Source organism: Nanorana parkeri, unplaced genomic scaffold (assembly GCF_000935625.1).
Source record: "Nanorana parkeri isolate BGI_ZX_2015 unplaced genomic scaffold, ASM93562v1 scaffold6, whole genome shotgun sequence".
Taxonomy (NCBI): domain Eukaryota; kingdom Metazoa; phylum Chordata; class Amphibia; order Anura; family Dicroglossidae; genus Nanorana; species Nanorana parkeri.
The window spans coordinates 5,155,613-5,175,279 of NW_017306274.1; the positions used below are offsets into that span (position 1 = coordinate 5,155,613).

General features: G+C 43.2%; 1 protein-coding gene across 1 annotated transcript in view; it reads right to left on the reverse strand.

Annotated features, from left to right (window-relative positions):
• Positions 1 to 8,268: 8,268 nt before the first annotated feature.
• The window catches only part of TOP1MT (topoisomerase (DNA) I, mitochondrial), a 49,237-nt gene continuing 37,838 nt past the window's right edge, over positions 8,269 to 19,667 (reverse strand). The window contains exons 6-13 of the mRNA XM_018553021.1: positions 19,476 to 19,619; positions 17,976 to 18,161; positions 16,069 to 16,137; positions 14,043 to 14,157; positions 13,062 to 13,189; positions 12,425 to 12,519; positions 11,153 to 11,302; positions 8,269 to 8,401 (exon numbers count right to left, since the gene is read on the reverse strand). Coding sequence (XP_018408523.1) covers positions 8,299 to 8,401; positions 11,153 to 11,302; positions 12,425 to 12,519; positions 13,062 to 13,189; positions 14,043 to 14,157; positions 16,069 to 16,137; positions 17,976 to 18,161; positions 19,476 to 19,619 — 990 coding nt within the window. The 3' untranslated portion in view covers positions 8,269 to 8,298. The remainder of the gene's footprint in view (positions 8,402 to 11,152; positions 11,303 to 12,424; positions 12,520 to 13,061; positions 13,190 to 14,042; positions 14,158 to 16,068; positions 16,138 to 17,975; positions 18,162 to 19,475; positions 19,620 to 19,667) is intronic.

Genomic DNA, 19,667 nt, shown 5'->3' on the forward strand with positions numbered 1-19,667 from the left:
TACAAGTAACATCTATTGTTAAATAATGCCACTGCAGGAGCTTTGTGCTCAGCACTATAAGTATAAAGTGATATTCTCCGGGGACCCGTATCATTGAAGTGTTTCTAAAGCCAAATATTTGATTTTGGTGTTAAATGGTGAAAGAAAGGGATAACGCCCATGAGAACTGTCAGTTTAAATTACACTTTGTGCTTTGTTTTCTGCAGACAACAGCCTCAACCTGTCCGCTGCCAGCATGCTATATAGAAGGACTCTTGCTCTCAGTGGTCTCTCTGCAGAGGTCCTACACACACCCAGGGCCGGATTTCCCACAAGGCCAACCAAGGCCCGGCCTTGGGGCCCCAGGGAGTAGAAGGGCAGCAGGGGTGTGGAATTCCTATCTCTCGATGCCCGGGCGGGTAGTTGTTTGGGCAAGCAGAGCTAAATGTACAGCAGGGAATGCTGTAATTACTTTGTGCTGATCTGATGGCAAAAAACGGAAGCCTACCTAGTTCTGCCTTGCCTGCTCCAGCACTGAAGATTCTGCTGCAGCTCTAAAGAGGTCCCTGCTGAGCAGATTTGCAGCTTTGTCTCAGCAGTGGGTGTGTCACACATCTGCAGGGAGACCACTGCTTGTACACATACTGCAATTAGTTCTTGCTGGTCTGATGGTAAAAAGAAGTGCTACCTAGTTTTACCTTGCCTGCTCCAGCACTGGAGCTTCTGCAGCATCTCTGCAGAGATTCTATACCCCCCTGCTGGGCAGATAACACAATCAGCAAAGCTCGTGTTTCTTGCTGATTGGATAACTCTAGCCTTGGCTCAGCAGTGGGCCCCTGCAGAGAAACCACTGCTTGAACACACGCTGTAATTACTTCTTGCTGGTCTGATGGCAAAACAAAATTGTGCCTGGTTATGCATTGCCTGTTTCAGCACTGCAGCTTCCATCACTCTCTCAGGTTCCTCAATGCGCCCCACTGCCCCCCCCAAGGAGAATGGCAGACCTGCAGGCAGCATAAACGTGATCTCCGCTGTACATTTAGCTCTGCTTGCCCAAAACAGGACTAAATGTACAAAACAACTACCCGCACGGCGCCCAGAACTGCATGTCCTGGGCATCGGGACATAGGAATTCCACACCAATGCTGCCCCTCTACTCCCTGCTGCCCCAAGGCCGGGCCTTGGTTGGCCTTGTGGGCAATCTGGCCCTGAGTACAGGGCACAGCAGTGATGTAGGGATCAGCAGATAAAAAATACAACGCACAGTGGGGAGCATTGGGCAACCAGCACACCTGCAACTATTACATGCCTAAGGGACTGATGGAAGACGTGGCACTGCAATGGAAGGAAGGAGATACAAGCCAAGGGGAGGTGAATATACTACCTCTTCTATGTATGGGAGTGCCATATGTATTTGTTTTACAGACCTGACAGGTCCTCTTTAACCACTGTACATGCAAAGTGCATTTATATCCCTTATGGCTATTGAGGAATACAGTTACTGTATTTTTCCATGTATAAGACTATACTTTTTCTTACAAATATTTACCTAAAAATGGAGGGGCGTCTTATACACGGGCAGTGGTGTATCTTGGTTTTGTGCTGCCCTAGGCAAGACTAAAACCGAGCACCCCCCAATCCCTAATCTAAATTAGTCCCACCCCTTCCAGTTTAAGACATTTTGCATAACTTGTCAGTTGTGGGATACAGCGCGCACGGTGTATCTAGATTCTGACAGGTTGCGCTATCAACATAGCAGGATGCTCTAGTTCTACCTTTGGAATAGCCACCTTCTCCATTCCTGACTTGATGGGCTCCCTAGTTCTGCAGCTGCAACTCCGATCTTCTGCCTTAATATGCTGGGCCCTCTTATTCTGCAGTTACCCATCTTCTGCCTTGGCCGCTGGGCTCTGTAGCTCTAGAGACATAACTCTGAACAGAGTTTATAGGCTGCACTTCCTTGCAGCCAGCAAATATATGTAGGAGTAGGCGGTATAGGTGGACACGTTGATCCCCAGTCAAAGAAGCACCAGGTCTAGGAGTACTGGCAGTAATTCATGAAAAATTTATAATATCATTTTTTTTTAACTAACTGGTTTGGGGGCAGCATTTTGGCACCCACCTGGAAAGTGCCGCCCTAGGCAAATGCCTAGTTTGCCTTGCAGTAGATACACCCCTGACTGAATTTTGAGTAAGAAAAGTGGGGGGCGTCCTATACATGGGGGCGTCTTATAGACGGAAAAATACGGTAAATGAACGTTTTTCTGCTCAGAGTTCAACTTAAAAGAGGGTTAGCTGGATTGTTTGTCTCTTGGAGTCCATCTAAAACTGCCCCTGTAAAAAAAAAAAAAGGCTACCGATGAGTAAAACACACATCTCTGCCCACAAGGCTCACCTTCCTTAACCTCCTAAGAATGTTTTTGTTTTTTTTGCCTACTCACTCCTTCAGAATGTGGCACTCCTCTAAAAGCTGGATGGACGGAAGCGATATGATTATGACACAATGGTTACCTGGACAGTACATGTGCTCAATGGATATGTTTGTATTGCAGACAACAAATATAATGACATCTTATCACCGTGCAAATTTTATCTTCCTCTGAATCCCTTACAAGTCATATGAAGCGAGTACAATGTGTATCTAGGGACGGTTCACCATTGTATGACTCAGATTGCCATACTGTCTCTTGCTCGGTGATAAGATAAGAGTCGTGTCACCCCAACAACTCCCTGATAATGTTTGATCAGTCTCAGTAATGGAAGTAGGGTTGCATCACAAGACAACGTTCTTTATATCACATATTATATAACATGGATTCCTTCCTGTATAGATTACGGTCATTCCCAATGTCACCTGTTTGTTGTTTGGCTCTTCTGCCAAAAGCTTTAAGAACAAACTTGACGGAATTACAACAACATCCAGAGAACAAACTTTGTGTCAATGCTTCAAAAGTTTTCTTACTTCCAAAAGGCGCTATTGATGGCTAAACCCTCTCAGGGTTAAAGGTCCACTCCATCTGAAACTAAAATCTTTCAGTGTTGGATGCTAAAAGCGATACTTTGCCACAGGAGCCCCCAAAATACAATAAAAGGCAAGATGTATCTCAAATGGCCAGGAATAGCGATGAGCTTGGGTTCAGTCTCATAAAGCATTTGGTGCTGGTCCAATCAATGGGTGGGATGCTGGTGGCATTATTGACCATTTATGGCCAGGTGCCCATATACGTTTAATGATGTCACCAGCATCCCGTCCCTTTGTTTACTTTCAGCTGCATGTAAACAAAGGGACTGGATGCTGGTGAAAAAATATACCATATATATCCAGATGGCCATATTTGGTCTAAGACATTGACCTAAAATGGCCACGTGACCCTATATGACCATATATGCAGCTGTACAACCAAAGGAGCGGAGTGCTGGCGACATCATTGAAGATATATGTCACTTGGTCATATTTGTTCAAAGACATTGACCCAATATGGCCATATAAGGTAAATGTCACCAGCATCCTGTCCCTTTGTTTACATGCAGCTGCACATTAAGTAGCTGGATGCTGGTTAGAACATTGACCATATATAGCAAAATGGCTATATTTGGCCTAAGACATTGACCTAATATGGCCAAGTGGCCATATACGGTCAATTATGTCACCAGCATCCCGTCCCTTTGTTTACATTCAGCTGCCAAATTTTTAACGCGAGCTCATCCCTAGCCAGCAACCACACAAAGATGCCAACTTTATATAAAGTTTGTCTTTTTCAAAGCCTAAGAATAATTTCAGAAGTGATCAGAAAAGGTGAGAAGAGCCACTCATTTGTATCCTTGTTTCTATATAGTGTTATGCTGCAATTTGAAGTGCGCAGAGACAGGCAAAAAACGGCGAACGGATTGCACGTAATCCAATCCAAGAGCAGCCCAGCGCAGCTCTCTGTGTGATTGGCTGCTTTCTTTAGACTGTCATATCTCTGCAGCCGCCCCCTTCCCTACCCTGTGATTGAGTTACATTGTATCATTCCCTGTGACTAAGCTAAGAGTGAGTGTGACCAGGAGGTACTAGGTGTGGAGAGTCTCGTGATCGTGACACAGATGAGTGAACTTTAAGTCTCTGGGTGTAAACAAATCACATTTTGTATTCTGTCCATGTGAACTGTGAGAAGTCAGAATATTTGTAATCTATTTTTATAAACTTACCCCAACAGTAATGCTACTGTTTCCACCCTCAAAATGGGCACAGCAGGTGTACAGACCCGGGAACTCAGCACAGGGATGGTGGGAGCTCCTCATAATGGGCACAGCAGGAGTACAGACACAGAACTCAGCACAGGGATGGTGGGAGCTCCTCATAATGGGCACAGCAGGTGTACAGACCCGGGAACTCAGCACAGGGATGGTGGGAGCTCCTCATAATGGGCACAGCAGGTGTACAGACCCGGGAACTCAGCACATGGATGGTGGGAGCTCCTCATTATGGGCACAGCAGGTGTACAGACCCGGGAATAGGGTTGCCACCTTTTCTTCAAGCCAAACCCGAATACTCTACCGACGAGCGGACATTTTTTTGGGAGAATGAGTTGCGGCTTATTCATATGTAAATATCACAGTTGAGGCCATTTTCAGTGGGGGGAGCAGTAGCCCCTATGTTAATTTTGGATGCCCCTGCCTGCCTGACATCCTGTGTCCGGGTTTCTGCTGCCACGAAACCCGGACACAGCATTCAAAACCCGAACTGTCCGGGTGAATCCTGGACAGGTGGCAACAGGGATGGTGGGAGCCCCTCAGAATGGGCACAGGAGGAGTACAGACCCGGGAACTCAGCACAGGGATGGTGGGAGCTCCTCATAATGGGCACAACAGGTATACAGACCCGGGAACTCAGCCCATGGATGGTGGGAGCTCCTCATAATGGGCACAGCGGGTGTACAGACCCAGGAACTCAGCACAGGGATCTCACCAAAAGAATCCCCAAGAGATAGAAGACAGTTTGGGGATTTACCTTTCTAGCAGCTGCCAAAAAAATGAAATGTCTTTAGACTTCACTTTACTACGTTCTGCATGTGATGTGACAGCTGTTGGGTTGGTAAAGTATCTTCTATACAGCTCATGTTGAAGTAAATCTGCACCTAAATTCTAAAGAAAAAAAAAAAGCCCAAACATCCGTTCAGATTTACGTACACTGCACTACTCCAACCCTAACTTAATGCAGGTTAATGTATAAATTCTTGGTGATTTGGGCAGTGTTTTCCCCTTCCTTTCACAAGTTGACTACACTGAATGGCCTGCAGTGAATTGCGTGCAGAGTTGTCTCCTTGCTCTGCTATGTAGCCACACGGACTACAGCAATGCATCGCTACTTTCTGAAGGTCTTTGTCTTCTTAAAGCTTTTCGGAAAGCCTTAGGCTGAATTTGCACTGTTTTGGTGCCTTAAAGCATTTCTACACACAAAAAACACAAATTTAGTGTATTGCATTTTACTAGTCCGTAAATGCGGTGGCTGCATTCGTTTTCTAGAATGCATCATGTTCTGCAAACGAATTTATGTATGTCCGAATATAGTTTTGGTATATTCGGGCATATAATAAATTTGTTATTTCGGATTCGGACGAACCACCGAATTTCCCTGATTTGCAGGTTCTACCGAATCCGAATGCACATGTCTAGTAGCACCATCATTTTATTCTAAAATACAGACATCTCAACTCTCCCGGATGTTCTGGGAGTCTCCCGCTATTAGATAGCAGCTCCCGGACACCCGGGAGAGAAACATTTTCTCCCGGAAAGGTTTACTCTGCTCGATCTAGCAGAGTAAAACTTTCCCTGCTATCTGGTTTTTTTTCCTGACATCGGGGCCGCCAGCGGCCATCAGTCAGAGAAAATAAAACGGCATAGGAATGAATAGCTGGATTGCTATTGGCTATTTCAATTTGCAATAGCAGTCTCGCTCAATCAGCAGAGGTGGACCTGAAGTTCTCCATCAGGTCCTCTTCTGTAGACTGACAGCAGCAGAGGGCAGGTGCAATAGCCAGCGTTCTATTGACTATTGCAAAAGCCAATAGCAGCCAGCTGCTGCCAAAGGGCAGCAGCTGTCAGAATACTATAAAAAGAAAACCAGCAGATTGCACGGGAAGCATTAGCTCCTTTGCTATCTGCCATCATTTCAGGGGGGTGCTCTTTTTTTTTTGCAAGTAATTTTTATTGAAGAATTTTCAACAATATATGCATAAAAGGTAGGATTGATCGCAGAAGTATCACAATCTCAGCGGGGGTGCTCTCCTTGTTGCACCCCCCTGAAATGCCCCCGCTGGCTGGCTTGACAGAGGGCACCTCCCTGAAATGACTTATTTCAGGTTGGGATCCCTGAAAATGTTTACAAATACTAGCAACGCAGCAATAGAAAAATCAAAACAATGGGAAAAATTGCAAAAATGGTGTGGCCAGCTGAGGTTAAAAGCGTTAGACTTGGCAGCTAAAGGGTTAAGGGAGCCTATTGATTCCACACAACTCTCTTTAAAATAACATTCACTGGAGTTCATTTTTCGAAGTGATACTTTGTAACAGGTAATAAGTCCACACAGGAGAATTATCTTAAGTGACACAAAGGTTGTGTGTATCATTGTTTTTTCCGGTAAGGTGAACAGGGTTGTCAGAGTGGTTTTTTTTCTTTAATGTAAATCTTTATTTTAGTTTTATCAACTTTACAAAAAGACAAAAAGGGAAAAATAGATATACGGAAACAGGAGATCATTACAAGTTTCTACCAGGCATTATCATGGCCATAAGGCCCATCAAACGTCAGAGCGTTATTTTCCATCCTGTTCGAAGAGATAAAACGTCACTAATTGCATTATAATATCACCGCCTGTCACTGGCGGTGAGAGACATCACAGAAAATGACCGTGGGGCAATGCCTGATAAGATCTGGACTTTGTTTTCAGGTCTTGCTGATAATATGCTCTCTCTATGCCTTGGAATAAGAGCAAGCTAAAACTTGGACAAGAGCTCCCTCTAATGTCCACTTATAACTATAACAGGTCGACCAACTTTCCAAGCCGCCTTCCTCAAGTTTTATACCCCAGAACCAGTCGTGTATTTTGGTTTGGGGCTGCCCTAGGCAAGACGAAACTCGGGCAACCCCCCCCCCCCCTTTATAATAATCTAAATTTGCCCAGCCCATTCATGTTAAAGACTTTCTGTCCGAAACTGTAAATGTCTGTATTGCTCTGATTTGAACCAATATTTTAATATCATTTTGCAACTTTCAGTACTTCTAATCTCAAGGTGAATAGTAAAACGCATTTTTTTGGGAAAATCGATGGAAAAAAATGGTCATTGGATGGTTAGAATCTCAATTTTCTGTATTTCTCCTTAATATAAAGAGCATCCGTCACATCATCGTTTGCATAATTATTAATGTAGGTGGTGTCTGGGCCACAATCAATAATATATGTATCACTGCCATCTCCTCCTGTTAAGGTGCCTCCGCCTCGTCCTTTTTAAATGAAGTTTGCTTTACCGTTACCTTGAATTGTATCAAAGTATGAGGAGCCAATTAATGTCATTATATGCTAATTTCCTGGAATGGAATTTAAGTTAATATTTACTCCCTTTTCAGACTTACTATAGTCTAACACCAGCGGGTAGTTTTGGGGCTCTGCTGTTGTATTGGAGACCTGAAACTCAACTAAATCTCTGGTTTTGAATATGATGTGCTGCCATTGCCATCCTCTCTCCCAGTCCTTCATGATGACACAGCTCTTCCCATTGGTGTCTCATATCTTCAGAGAATATTGGGATATTAGAGTAACTTTTAAGCTTTCAAACTCTGCAGGCAACTCAACTATGTCCATTAAGTCATCATATGCAAAATCATCAATGGTGTCGCAGCTCTCCTTTTCCTGTATAATATACATGTCTTTTCCCTCTCGGCCAGCAACAGTATTGGCTCCGCCTCGTCCCTGAACCACATTATTCAGCTGATCTCCATTTAAAATGTCATCAAACTCCGTTCCTATGAGTGTAACTACTGTATTCCAAGGTGAATCTTGCAAGTTAATGTTTCCGGCAGAATCAGAATCTGAAAAATCCACAGTCACGGGCCGTAAATCGACGTTTCCACTCAACTGGACTTCCGCAACATCAAATAAAATTCCATCTGAACTTTTAAAGTGCATATGTACCAGTGAAGTGAGTTGACAAACGTGTTTTGATAAAGTTTTAAAAAATACAGCAATAATAAAGTGTGGATAAAATATGGAGAATATCAATAAATATGGAAATAGAATCCAGAATAAGTGCAGTTTAAAATCTATAAACAGCCCAGAGTTAAAAATAGAAATCGCTTTCAGCCATATCGATGGCCCAGGCAAACTTGTCCCGCAGTGTCTTGTTGTAGATCTTCTCTAAGCCAATATTCCATTTCTTGCACCTGTAGGTGGGGAAAGAGAGGCCACTATGTTACTTCCTAACTTAGTGACTGATCAAGCAACATGGGTCATGTGACTCTACTCGCTCATTTCTTCAGGTCAAGTACTGATATTGATTTGTATGGGGTAAAAAAAAGATGAGTGGCAAGCCATAGGGATCAGTCCAGAAAGAATCTTCATTGGTCAGATTAATAGGGTCTAGCGTGAGGTGACAGCCAACACATTTTGGGGTTATGCGCAAACCTACCTTCATCAGGGCTTTGATTTCACGTGCAAGACATTAAATCTACACTGTGATGCTCTGATAAAGCTGGACTTGTGCATATCCCCCAAAACACATCTGCTGTCAACTCCCGATCGACTTTTTATACCTCCCAACTGTCCCTCATTTGGAACCAAGTCTCGGTCCCTCTTTCCTCTTTCCTCCTCAGTTGTCCCACTTTTTGGTCTGATGTACATATATAAAAAGGTTCTAACTTTCTGCACTAAAACCTTTATCTTTGTCTCTTTAGTATCTTTTTAAGTATCTTTTTTGCTATTTGGAGAAGTCAGTATAACGGAAACATGATGGTGGAAAACAACCAATGATTTTTGGCATATAAATTCCTAATGGTCCATAATCTGAGGGGGGGGGGGTCGTGTCCCCATTGCCTGATTACAATGTGCTTCAAGATATCCCTCTTTCTCATCTCAGAAAGTTGGGAGTTATGGCTTTTAATAGAAAGATTCAAGTTGGTCCGTTCCCTATGGCTTAGCGGTCTCCTGTTTTCACTCCATACAAGCAAACTTCCCCAGGGACTCTGTTGGAGCATCACCAGCTGGAGAGAGCTGCCATACTATATCATATGATACACCCAGAACCTCCTCCAAACTTGGAATCCAATGCTCCATTACCCAAGACCACAGGTTTTAAAGGAAATAAAGATTGATTCTGTTGACAATTAATGCAAAGGTTTCTCAGGGTGGAACTTGTAACTTTTGGTGAAGTGAAACCAAGGATATTGCCATTTATGTGTCTTCAGTCAGGCACTAGTAGAGGAATGTACCACGTTAGCCATCGATTAGTGCAGAACATTTAAAGTTTAGGAGATTTCCTTATATTTCTATTATTGGCCAACTTAAGTTAAGATGCAAGTTTCCAGGATCCCTTAGATCCCTTTATGAGGATTCAAGGAATAAAGTCCTAAGAAGGGATCTAATGAATCCTCAAAGCTGCATCTTTCATAACGTAAAATGCAACTGAAGCCAACACTATAGTTTTGAATAGAGTAGAGATGGATTAGAAATCCTGTCAGGTTTTTATTTCCGTTAGTGTCTCAGGGAGGATCAATCTATCTGTCCTGATGACTTACCATCCAAAGTGAAATAAAACCCCACATTTTGTCACCAGAGCAGGAATAGATGGGAAATTTTCCAATAGGGACACTACGGCTGACCACTATGGATTTCCCTCTTTTTGGAGGGATTTGCTCTCACTTCCTTTTCTGGCTATTGGGCAGGAAATAGGGGAAATCTCCACAATGGTACACAGGTGGCAAAAAAAATTAAATAAAGCAGACGGGTTATAACTAGGGATGCACAGATACTAGTACCGGTGCTGATTCCGATACTAGTATCGGTGCCGATACAGAGTATTTGGGAGAGTACTCATACTTGCCCAAATGCTCCAATGCCTAGCCCGATACTTTCTGTATCAGGAAGCCGAGCAGCGACTCATTACGCGTTGCCTGGCTTCCCGATTGGCCGGGAAGCCAGCTCCATGCTCCCTTGTCACCTGTGACGAGAGAGCATGGAGCCGACTTCCCGGCCAATCAGGAAGCCGGGCAACGCGTATTGACGCGCTGCCCGGCTTCTTGATTGGTCAGTAAGCTGGCCAATCAGGAAGCCGGGCGCCGTGTAATGACCCAGCGCCCAGCTTTCTGATTGACCAGGAAGCTGGCTTCATGCTCCCTCGTCATCTCATGACAAGGGAGCATGGAGCCAGCTTCCTGGCCAATCAGGAAGCAGGGCGCAGAGTCATTACACGGCGCCCGGCTTTCATGATTGACCAGCAAGCCGGCTGCATGCTTTCTCGTCACAGTGACGAGAAGCATGGGACGGCTTCCTTGTTAATCGGGAAGCCGGGTGGCGAGTCATTACATGCTGCTGGCTTCCTGAATGGGACTTCCAATACTCAGAATTTGGTATCGGTGAGTCCCGAAAAAATAAATATTGGTACTTGTACTCAGTACCTAAATACCGGTATCGGTGCATCCCTAGTTATAACCTTCCCTTACCCTATCAACAAAAAAAAGTTTTGGCTTCAGTTCTACTTCAAGTTAGCCAATAAAGGGGATCATCTATGCTCCAAACTTTCTTTTCTATGGCAGCTTTTGTATGCTCGGAAGTAAACCACGGAGATTACAAAGATTTACAACTAATGCAGACACCTGGTAAACGGCAACATATTGCATTTTTGTTCTTGGATTTAGATGCCGAGAGACTGTTGCTTGTGACCATAATTAAAGCATATTTTGTAGGTGCAAAGACTATAGCATATATATATATATATATAGTGACAGAGGGAGATCCCTTTAGGCCCCTTTCACCATTACCACAATGTGGTCATCAATGGAAAATGGGTATTAAACTTTTTTTTTTAAATATAAAGATGGCTGAGGCATACAAGAAACCCATAAAGGTATTTAATAAAGAAATGATATGCTGCCCCGATTCCCATGAGATCAGAGAAGGACAGGTGATATTTTACTCACCAGGCCACTGAGATACGGGGATCCAGATAGTTTAGCTTGGAGGTGCCCAGGGCAATCTGCTTGTTCTCCTCTCTGTCCGTTGCCTGCACCTCCAGTTTCATGATTTGCTCCTCCGTTCTCTGTAGAGCCTTCCTCTTACTTTCTATAAGCCTGAGTATTAGAGAAGAGCAATTCAATGAGTGGAAAAACTGAACATTGGCACCTTTTACACGACATCCATTCCTACAAATAAATGGGGACATTTGATTGTGAGTGCCTGTGGGTAAGGAATGATGCAGATGGTTTAATGTGCTTTGTACAACGCCATGGAAGTGTTGGCACTATATAAAACAACTCTAAGGGCAAGTTAAAGCTCCAGCCTTCAGTCTTGTACAGTACTCAGACTCCTCTATTGTACTGAAATTGTGAGCGTCTCACAGAGTGCAGTAGAAGCTGCAGCAAGTCAGATAGAGCCTGCGTCATGTCCTGGCTGGAGGACATCCAGCATTTTTCTCCCCAGCATTACTGTCCCTGGTCCACCCCATTCATTGGGTTTTGTTCTTTCAATCGGGCGGCCCTGGTGGCAGTGAACTGCAGTCATATACAGCCAGTTTTGTACATGCTGTGATGGCTGCCTCTAGGCTCACTTACTTAGGCGTCATCTACTATTGAGCGCTGAACTCTACAATAGCATTACTTGCTATTGTCCCGTGCGTTACCTACTCAGGACCCCTGTACGCCATGCGTTACATACTCCTGACCCATGCATTATGTTACATACCCCTGATTCCTACTCTCTGCTACATGCACTCTTAACCCCTGTATTTTGCAGTACACACGCTTGACCTCTGCACTTTGTGCGTCAGGCACTCTTGACTCCTAAAGTCCATGAGTTACGCACTCCTTATCCCTGGACTCTGCGTTACACATAATTGACCCATAGTACAGTAGGTTCAGGGTTTATTTTTCCATGCATCTTCAGCTGCTCCCCACCCGCATGTTTTGCTACAACCAAATGTTTCAGGGCATGCTTAAAATGGGGGTGTGATTTTGTGGGTGTGGCTTCAAATGAGGTGTGGGTTATGGGTGTGGCTACAAGTGGTCAAAATCTGGTAACCTTAGCATGGTCCCAACCCTGAACAGGACACCCTGCACTCATAGTGTATTGATGTAGAGAGCTGTCCAGTCATATAATCACAAGAAGACTGAAGTGGAAGAGAGGTCAGCAGAAGATATCAGAAACATAACAAAAGTTAAAACATTATAGCAGGGGAATGTTTTTCAACTACATACTTTTTGAGCTTCTCGTCATTATTTTCTTTAGCTTGCTTTTTGGCTTCCTTCAGCTCCTTCTTGACCAGTGCCATCTGTTCTTTCCTGGCGTCAATCTGAAAACAAATTATTAGCATGTATAAGTCAACTGAGAGTGAAGGAAGAATTTGGTTACTATCAGGAAGCCCAGATTGCTGTACACCAACATAAGTGGTGTAACACTGTAGTGTAGAGCATATAAAGTGTTGTGGACAATGCTGAAGGAACAATATAGGGACTTGAAGAGGCAAAAATGTTATCCTACTACAATCATTCCTGGTGGGGAAAAAACCTCCAGCAGAGAAACAAAAAGTGTTCAGTCTCTCTTTATACCATGCAGGAGGAAATCATTAGAATCTTAGTAGGCCCCTGCAAGTTGAGTTGGTGTGCGTCTGGACTCTGGAGGGTATACCAGCTGCTAGCTGTGTGGCTTGAGACTTTAATGCTTACCTCTTATGACTGATGCTTAGATGGCCAGTTAGGAGCCCTGGGCAGTGAGACTCACCCAGACTGGGGTAGATGAACAGTCTGGTGTAGATAAATGAACCCACAGAGCATCTAAAGTATAATCTGTTGGGTCGCAGCCATTTTTGAACAAAGAAAATAGTAGAAACCTCACCTTGGTTTTTAAGTTGGCCATAGACTGGTCAAAAGTCTTGGGGGGTGCCCGCTGATGGTTGCAAAGTATTGCAACCGCTCTGTTGGCTCGATTATAAGACAGGATCTTTTCTGGGGCTGTCACTTCCGCTGTAGGGGGTAAAAGGAAGGAAGGATATTGCAATTTTAAAAACACAGAAATACCCATTTATGTAGCAAATACAGATATTTATACATTTTGCATGTTTCCTCCAAAGCGGTGGCCACGGAATCCTCCTCATCTGACACTTTTGAAGGTGTTGGATTTCTGGTCTCATGCTGCATGTGGGGGATCATCAGGGCTGGTGGTTTCTCAGTCGGCCCCTATGTTGCAGCAAGAAACAGTGTTGGGACTGGCAGAAGGGACCACAGTGGACAGAGGACCAGCAATCCAAGACATTCAGAAGTGCTGGATGAAGAGAATTCGCTGGGTTCCACAGCTCTTGAAGGGAGTAAAGATGGGCAGCAGGACAGGAAATAAGTCTCTTTTGGCAATTTAAACTTTTGTGACTTGGTCACACCTAAAATTTACAACGCTTAGAAATGGTAAGGTTAATCTTATGATTTTACACTTCCCTCACATACAGTCCATCCCTTCTTAAGAACAAAATGGAGATCTAAAGAAATGGAATTCAAAATGGAGGATAGAGGTCAACATTTCTAGAGGAAAATCTGACAGAGGCTGATTTACAAGAGTAGAGAATTTTATTCAAGTGGGAATGTTTCCATTATCCAACCATATGAAAAGCTAATTACTGTTCACTTTAAATACCCAATCATGTACAAATGAAAGAAGTAAACTGTCATTGACTTTTCACACAATTGAACTATTCCCACAATTTGAGTGAAGATTCTCAACCTTTAGTAAATCAGCCCAACTATCTGCCCATATTTCTTAAACATACTCTAGTACAGCCTAATACTCCAAAACATAAAACAAATTAAGGTAAGAATGGCTTCTTACGTTCTGTAAGTTCCTCAAGTTGCTGTTGCAGCGTGATCGAGGCGTTGTACGTCCTGAAAACCTTGGCTGTCAGTCCTTCCATCAGCGACTGCAGATGTTTGTTCAGCATCGGTGTCTGTAGCAGAGAGAACTTGGTCAAGAAATGTTTTATTCAGCTAGAATTACTGATGTTGCCTGAAATTCATCGACTCGTCCATTAGATGGTGATCAAACCCTTCAAACAGACATGACTGCAGAGCTTCCCCAAGCCTGCCGTACTTCAAGTACATGTAATAGGTCATATTTACAGAGCTCATTTGACTTGTGATACTATGGACAGGTGGAGAACATGTGGTGTTGGCAGCATTACAGGAGGGGTTCGGGAAATCATTGCACCAATGTCAGAGTAGTGATAGAACAGAGTTTATATACATTAGACAGGGCCTGATTTCCCATAAGGCCAACCAAAGCGTGCATTTTTCAATCTTAGCATTCTCCCCTTCCCAATTCCCAAGACTTCTGTAGCTACAGATCTTCTGCCAATACAGACCAAGATCCGGTATTTGTACAGGATAAGGCACATCGTCAACGTGACAGCATTTGGGTTTGGCAAATGATTGCTCATACACCTAGCACTGCTTTGCTCATTCTCAATCCCCAATGAAGCATAGCCCAGCCCAAGAACAAAATTGTAATATATGCGGTTTACCCGTCCTTACATGTGTTGGCCACATTCATTTTCCAGGCCAAGTACAATTTCTGCAAATACAGAAAAATATGTGCCAGAAAGCTCATATCTTTGTAACGTCCTGTGCACTGAAATCTCAAACAATTTACCAGCTTCCATCTGTGGGCTACAGAATATCTCCCCTTTATTAGGCTGAGGAGGCGTTTGTAGCTGAAATAAAGTGAGCAGTCTAGAGGGATTACACGTCTCTTAAATCGCTACAGTGTGTGACTGTTGTAACTCTAGGACAGGAAATGTGTTAATAGTAGGATCATCAGGTGAGAATAAAGGAAACGAAAGCCTGGAATTCAGAAAACTAATGCCCCCACAACTGGTAAGCTGCAGTGTATTACAATGCTCTTGGGTTTAGATACACTATAAAGCAATATTCAAGTCAAAATGTTTAAGATATTTCAAATGCTGATGAAATCACTTACAATGGATGCGGCTCCTTGATATTTAAAGCGCTGCACAAACTGTTGGCGCTATATAAATCCTGTATAATAATAATAATATAAATGTTTTAGCTTTCTGCAGAACCAATTGGTCCCCTGAGCACTGGTCCCGATATCCTGTTTTAGGGATGCAGGGTCCTATAAAGCCACCCTTGTGTGTACAAGTAAGCTGTGAGAGTCTCAACATACGTACAGCAAGGCAATCCACTCCCCTCCCCACTAGTCCCTCTTCCCTTTTAAGTTAGTAGATGGATAGCTCCTAGAGAAGCTGAGCTGAGAGAGTTGGAGCAGTTCTGAAGCATGACTCAAGTGTTTGGGCAATAATGTAAAGAAACTTTGTTGTGCGATGTATATTTGTTTCATCTGGATTATTAATAAAAAAAATGAATGGAGCTTTATACCACTTTATATTTACCCAGAAAATGAACTTGCAATGCGAGTCTCATACACTAGGATGGCTAAATCTGCAGAACAAAGCAAGCCAGTCTGTCCTGGAGCTGGAAGCATGCCACAAGTGATTATGTCCGGAGCATGGATGAAGATGCTCCCGGCTACCCATGCTGGGGATGCTTCACGGTTATGTTGACTTTAGTGCATGACGGTGAGGTGTCAGAACATGGCCACCCCACCATCTGTTTAAAAGTTATCACGGCTATTACAGTGTATCTGCGCTCCATCCTCTCCCCGATATGAGCTACATTTCTCTTCTGTGAGGGGAAGGGATGACACCAGGTGCTCCAGGCTCCTCTCTCAGCGGGGCTCCTCCGCCAGCTGCAGACAGCCGTCTAGCCAAGACCTGCCAAGTTTAATACATCTGTGTTAATCAGCACCTCGGACAGCTCCGTACAGGGGGAAAAACACTCACATTCAGTCTGTCGAATAGATCATCTCCTTCCTGCTTGTTGTCCATAAACAGCTGGAGGTTTTTAAACACCTGAAAATGGAGACAATCAATCAACAAGTTGCTGAAACCACCGAGATAGCTTTTGTTTGTCTTTTCCAAAGAGTATACGTCAGGAAAAAACTAAATCTTTTTTCTTTATTAAGCAAAGGCCTGGCATCAAGAGGAACCATTTTGCTTAAATGTCTGTGAAGGTTCTCACTCATCCAGGTCATGGTATATCTGTAAAAAGTAAGTCAAGGCAACTGGACTTGCTGCATTTTTCTTGAAAACATTTCACTGGTCAACCGACCAGCTTTCTCTTGAGAAAGCTGGTCGAATGACCAGTGAAATGTCTTCAAGAAAAATACAGTAAGTCCAGTTGCATTGACCTATTTTTTACAGATACATCTTGCTTAAAGTGATACTAAACTCAGGAGTAAAATCTTAAAAATGCATTGAAGTACCTTAACTATTTACAAAAATGTATATGATTTGTGTATCACTCGGCTGTAGAACTTCAAATCATCTCTGAATTGGTGCTGACACTGTCCTTCCTTCTGGGGAGGGGGGCTACTTTTGTTCCCCATGGTCCCTGTGTGTGTTGTAAAGTAGTTACCGCTTCAAGCTCACTCCCATGATGGACTACAATCTCATGTTTAGTTTACTAATTTGTATTGAGATTACAGTCCATCACAGGAGAGAGCTTGGAGCGGTGACTACTTTACAACACACACAGAGACCACAAGTAACAAAAGCCGCCACCCTCCAGAAGGAAGGACAGTGTCTGTCAGTGTTTGTTAATTGTTAGGGTACCTGAAGATTTAACTCCTGAGTTTAGGGTCACTTTAACCAGTTGTGGACCTTAGACCTACTACATTCACCCCCCCCCAAAAAAAAAATAAATAAAGTGATCTAAATACTTTGAGCATGTGTGGCACGCCCTGCTTCTCCTTTTCCACAGCGATCTGGCTGAATTGTGAATTTTCAGGTGACATTTTGAGAGCTGGGACTTGTTCTCTCTATCGCAGGAGCTGCTCTTTTTGCTTCTTTGTAAACTGACTTGCAGAACAGTGTCAATAAGAGTTACGATGTAGCAATGTTATTTTTGCTTCATTGTAACTATTGTGGTTCATTCATTACAGATCAAAGGGGTTAAAGCAACATTTTTTTGCATGTCAAAAAATATTTCATATTTACACGCATACATAATATTTATAAACAATATGGTTTCTATTAAATCCCTTAGTAACCCTTTGTTAACACTAATCAGCCATAATTTACTCCTTCCCCTTCAGCTTATATTTTCCTTCTGATTTTTTCCCCCTCCATTTATTACTATTTAATATTTTTATAAAACCTGAAATGTAAAAATTGCTCATGGGGTGTACCAGTGCAACATGACATGGTTAAAGCCCAACTAACATTTTTTTGAAAACGGCAGCCATTATTTCAGGGTGCACCATAATATTGGATTTAAAAGGTTTTACCCGTCATATCTGTGCAAGAATGGCTTCCTGCCACAAATGCTCCACATTCCCTTTGAGACTGATCACATGTATGAAGGCCTAGGTCCTCGGTCATCTGACTTCTCCTGAAGATACAGATAAAAGTTCAGGAAGGACAAGTCCCCCCTTCAGCAGACTTCATGTGAATAAGGGTTTAGGTGATCACACATCTGATCAGTCAAAGGGAACTTCAGTCATCGATGACATGTGGATATAGGTCCCCTTTAAATCTGGTTTCCTCATTTTCAGTGAAGACAACAATGATGAGCATCAAACCCCACGGGTCTTTTCCTTGGTCACCACCATTATGCTTCTTACTAGGAAGAAAGGACAAATACATGATCAGTGAATGAGAAGCAGAAAATTGATGGGTGAACCTGTTACCTTTTTCTCCACAGGAACCTTGTTGTAGTACCGGATCGAGTCTTTACCCAGGAAGTCAAACTCCACCACATGCTTCTCTCCATCCAGTTCTGGGTAAAGTTTAATGTGCTCCACTCTCAGCGAGCAGCAACCCACGGTGTCGGCCGTTTCCCCTTCTTCCTTTTCATTACCTGCTCTCAGAGCCAGCTGAGGATGGCAAATTCACGTAAATGACAAACTAATGCAAAAGACATTACAAAGAAACTCAGTGGTCTCCAAATCCACACCACATCATGCATGAGAGAGTCTATCTAATGAATCAATCCATACAAAATTCCAACTGAATCACGTTTTATCGCTACAAATAAAACACTTTAAAATCTCCTTAGAGGTTTTAAAATGTGTTATTCGTAGCAATAAAATGTGTTTTTTTGTTGGAAGAGTTTTGTATGGATTTATTCATTAGACTCTCTCATACATGAGGTGGTGTGAATTTGAAGACCACTAAGTGTTTCTTGGTAATAATGTGGCACGAGAGTAACATTTATTTGAACAATGATTTCCAAGCCTACATAGGTCCCCTTAGGATTTCACTAATGCAACTGGAACCGGGGACTGAGCCATGTGCAGCATCTTCTGATGTGTTCATGGTGATGGAGAACTTTCTGGGATGAATGACGGTGGAGAAAACATAGTAGCTATGAGTAGAGACAAGTTAACCATTGCAGCTTATGCAGGCGAGATCAGGGAAATCCCTACAGGATGGCAATGTCTGACTTTAGTGCAGAAGAAGCTTCCTATAGCTGTAATAGGTCTGCGTTATAAGCAGTTGGGCCAAAGGGAACAAAGCGTCCTCTAATATAATAAAGAAATAGAGCACTCCCACAATTTTAGCATCCAGGGTAACAGTTAGAACCACAACTGAGCACCTGCTCCTGTGGTGGGATGGTTGGGCTTCAAACTCTAACTGCTCTGATGTAACAGTTATATGGGCAGGGCAGGGGACAGGATGGTTTCCTGTGTGTCACATGACCAAGTGCAGGGACTGCATAGGAAGTTGTCCCTGTACCTACTTTGGCTCATTGTAAAAGTGGGAAATCACTCACTCGCCACACTTGACTGCAAGTATTACGTTGTAGCAGTTAAGGGGTATTTATGCAACCGTCATTGCTTGCTGGAAGCAATGCATGATGGGATATGCAGTCTTGAGAAATTGAGATTGCATCACATCAAGCAGCAGGGAAAGTGATGGAAAGCACACTGGGAATCCAGGAAGTTGGTAGAAGTGATGGACAGACGGAAGGCAGCGCTCACTACATAGAAGGGATTTTTTTCAAGTAAGCTTTGATTGTATTATCAGAGACAACTCCAGTATGTATTCCTATTACAATGCTGATGTTATAACAGGAGAGGAAATGCTGGGACTTTACAGCTCCTCTAAGGAGGGTACATGAAGGGAGTGCTTTAAGGTGTGCCTCCGGCTAAAACCTAGAACTACTCCACATCATACAGACCTCTCACCTTGTCTATAAAGTAAAGGGCCACCGCCCTCTGTCGTATCTTCATCTCTTTGGATTTAAAGTTCTCCCGATAGGTATTCCTAATCTTGACAACATGATTCTTCAGCTTTCTAGCGACTTCATACTTTTCCCAATCTTTCTCTCCCTTAGGAGAAATGGACAATGCTTGATTATTAATGTATAAAGCCTGAAA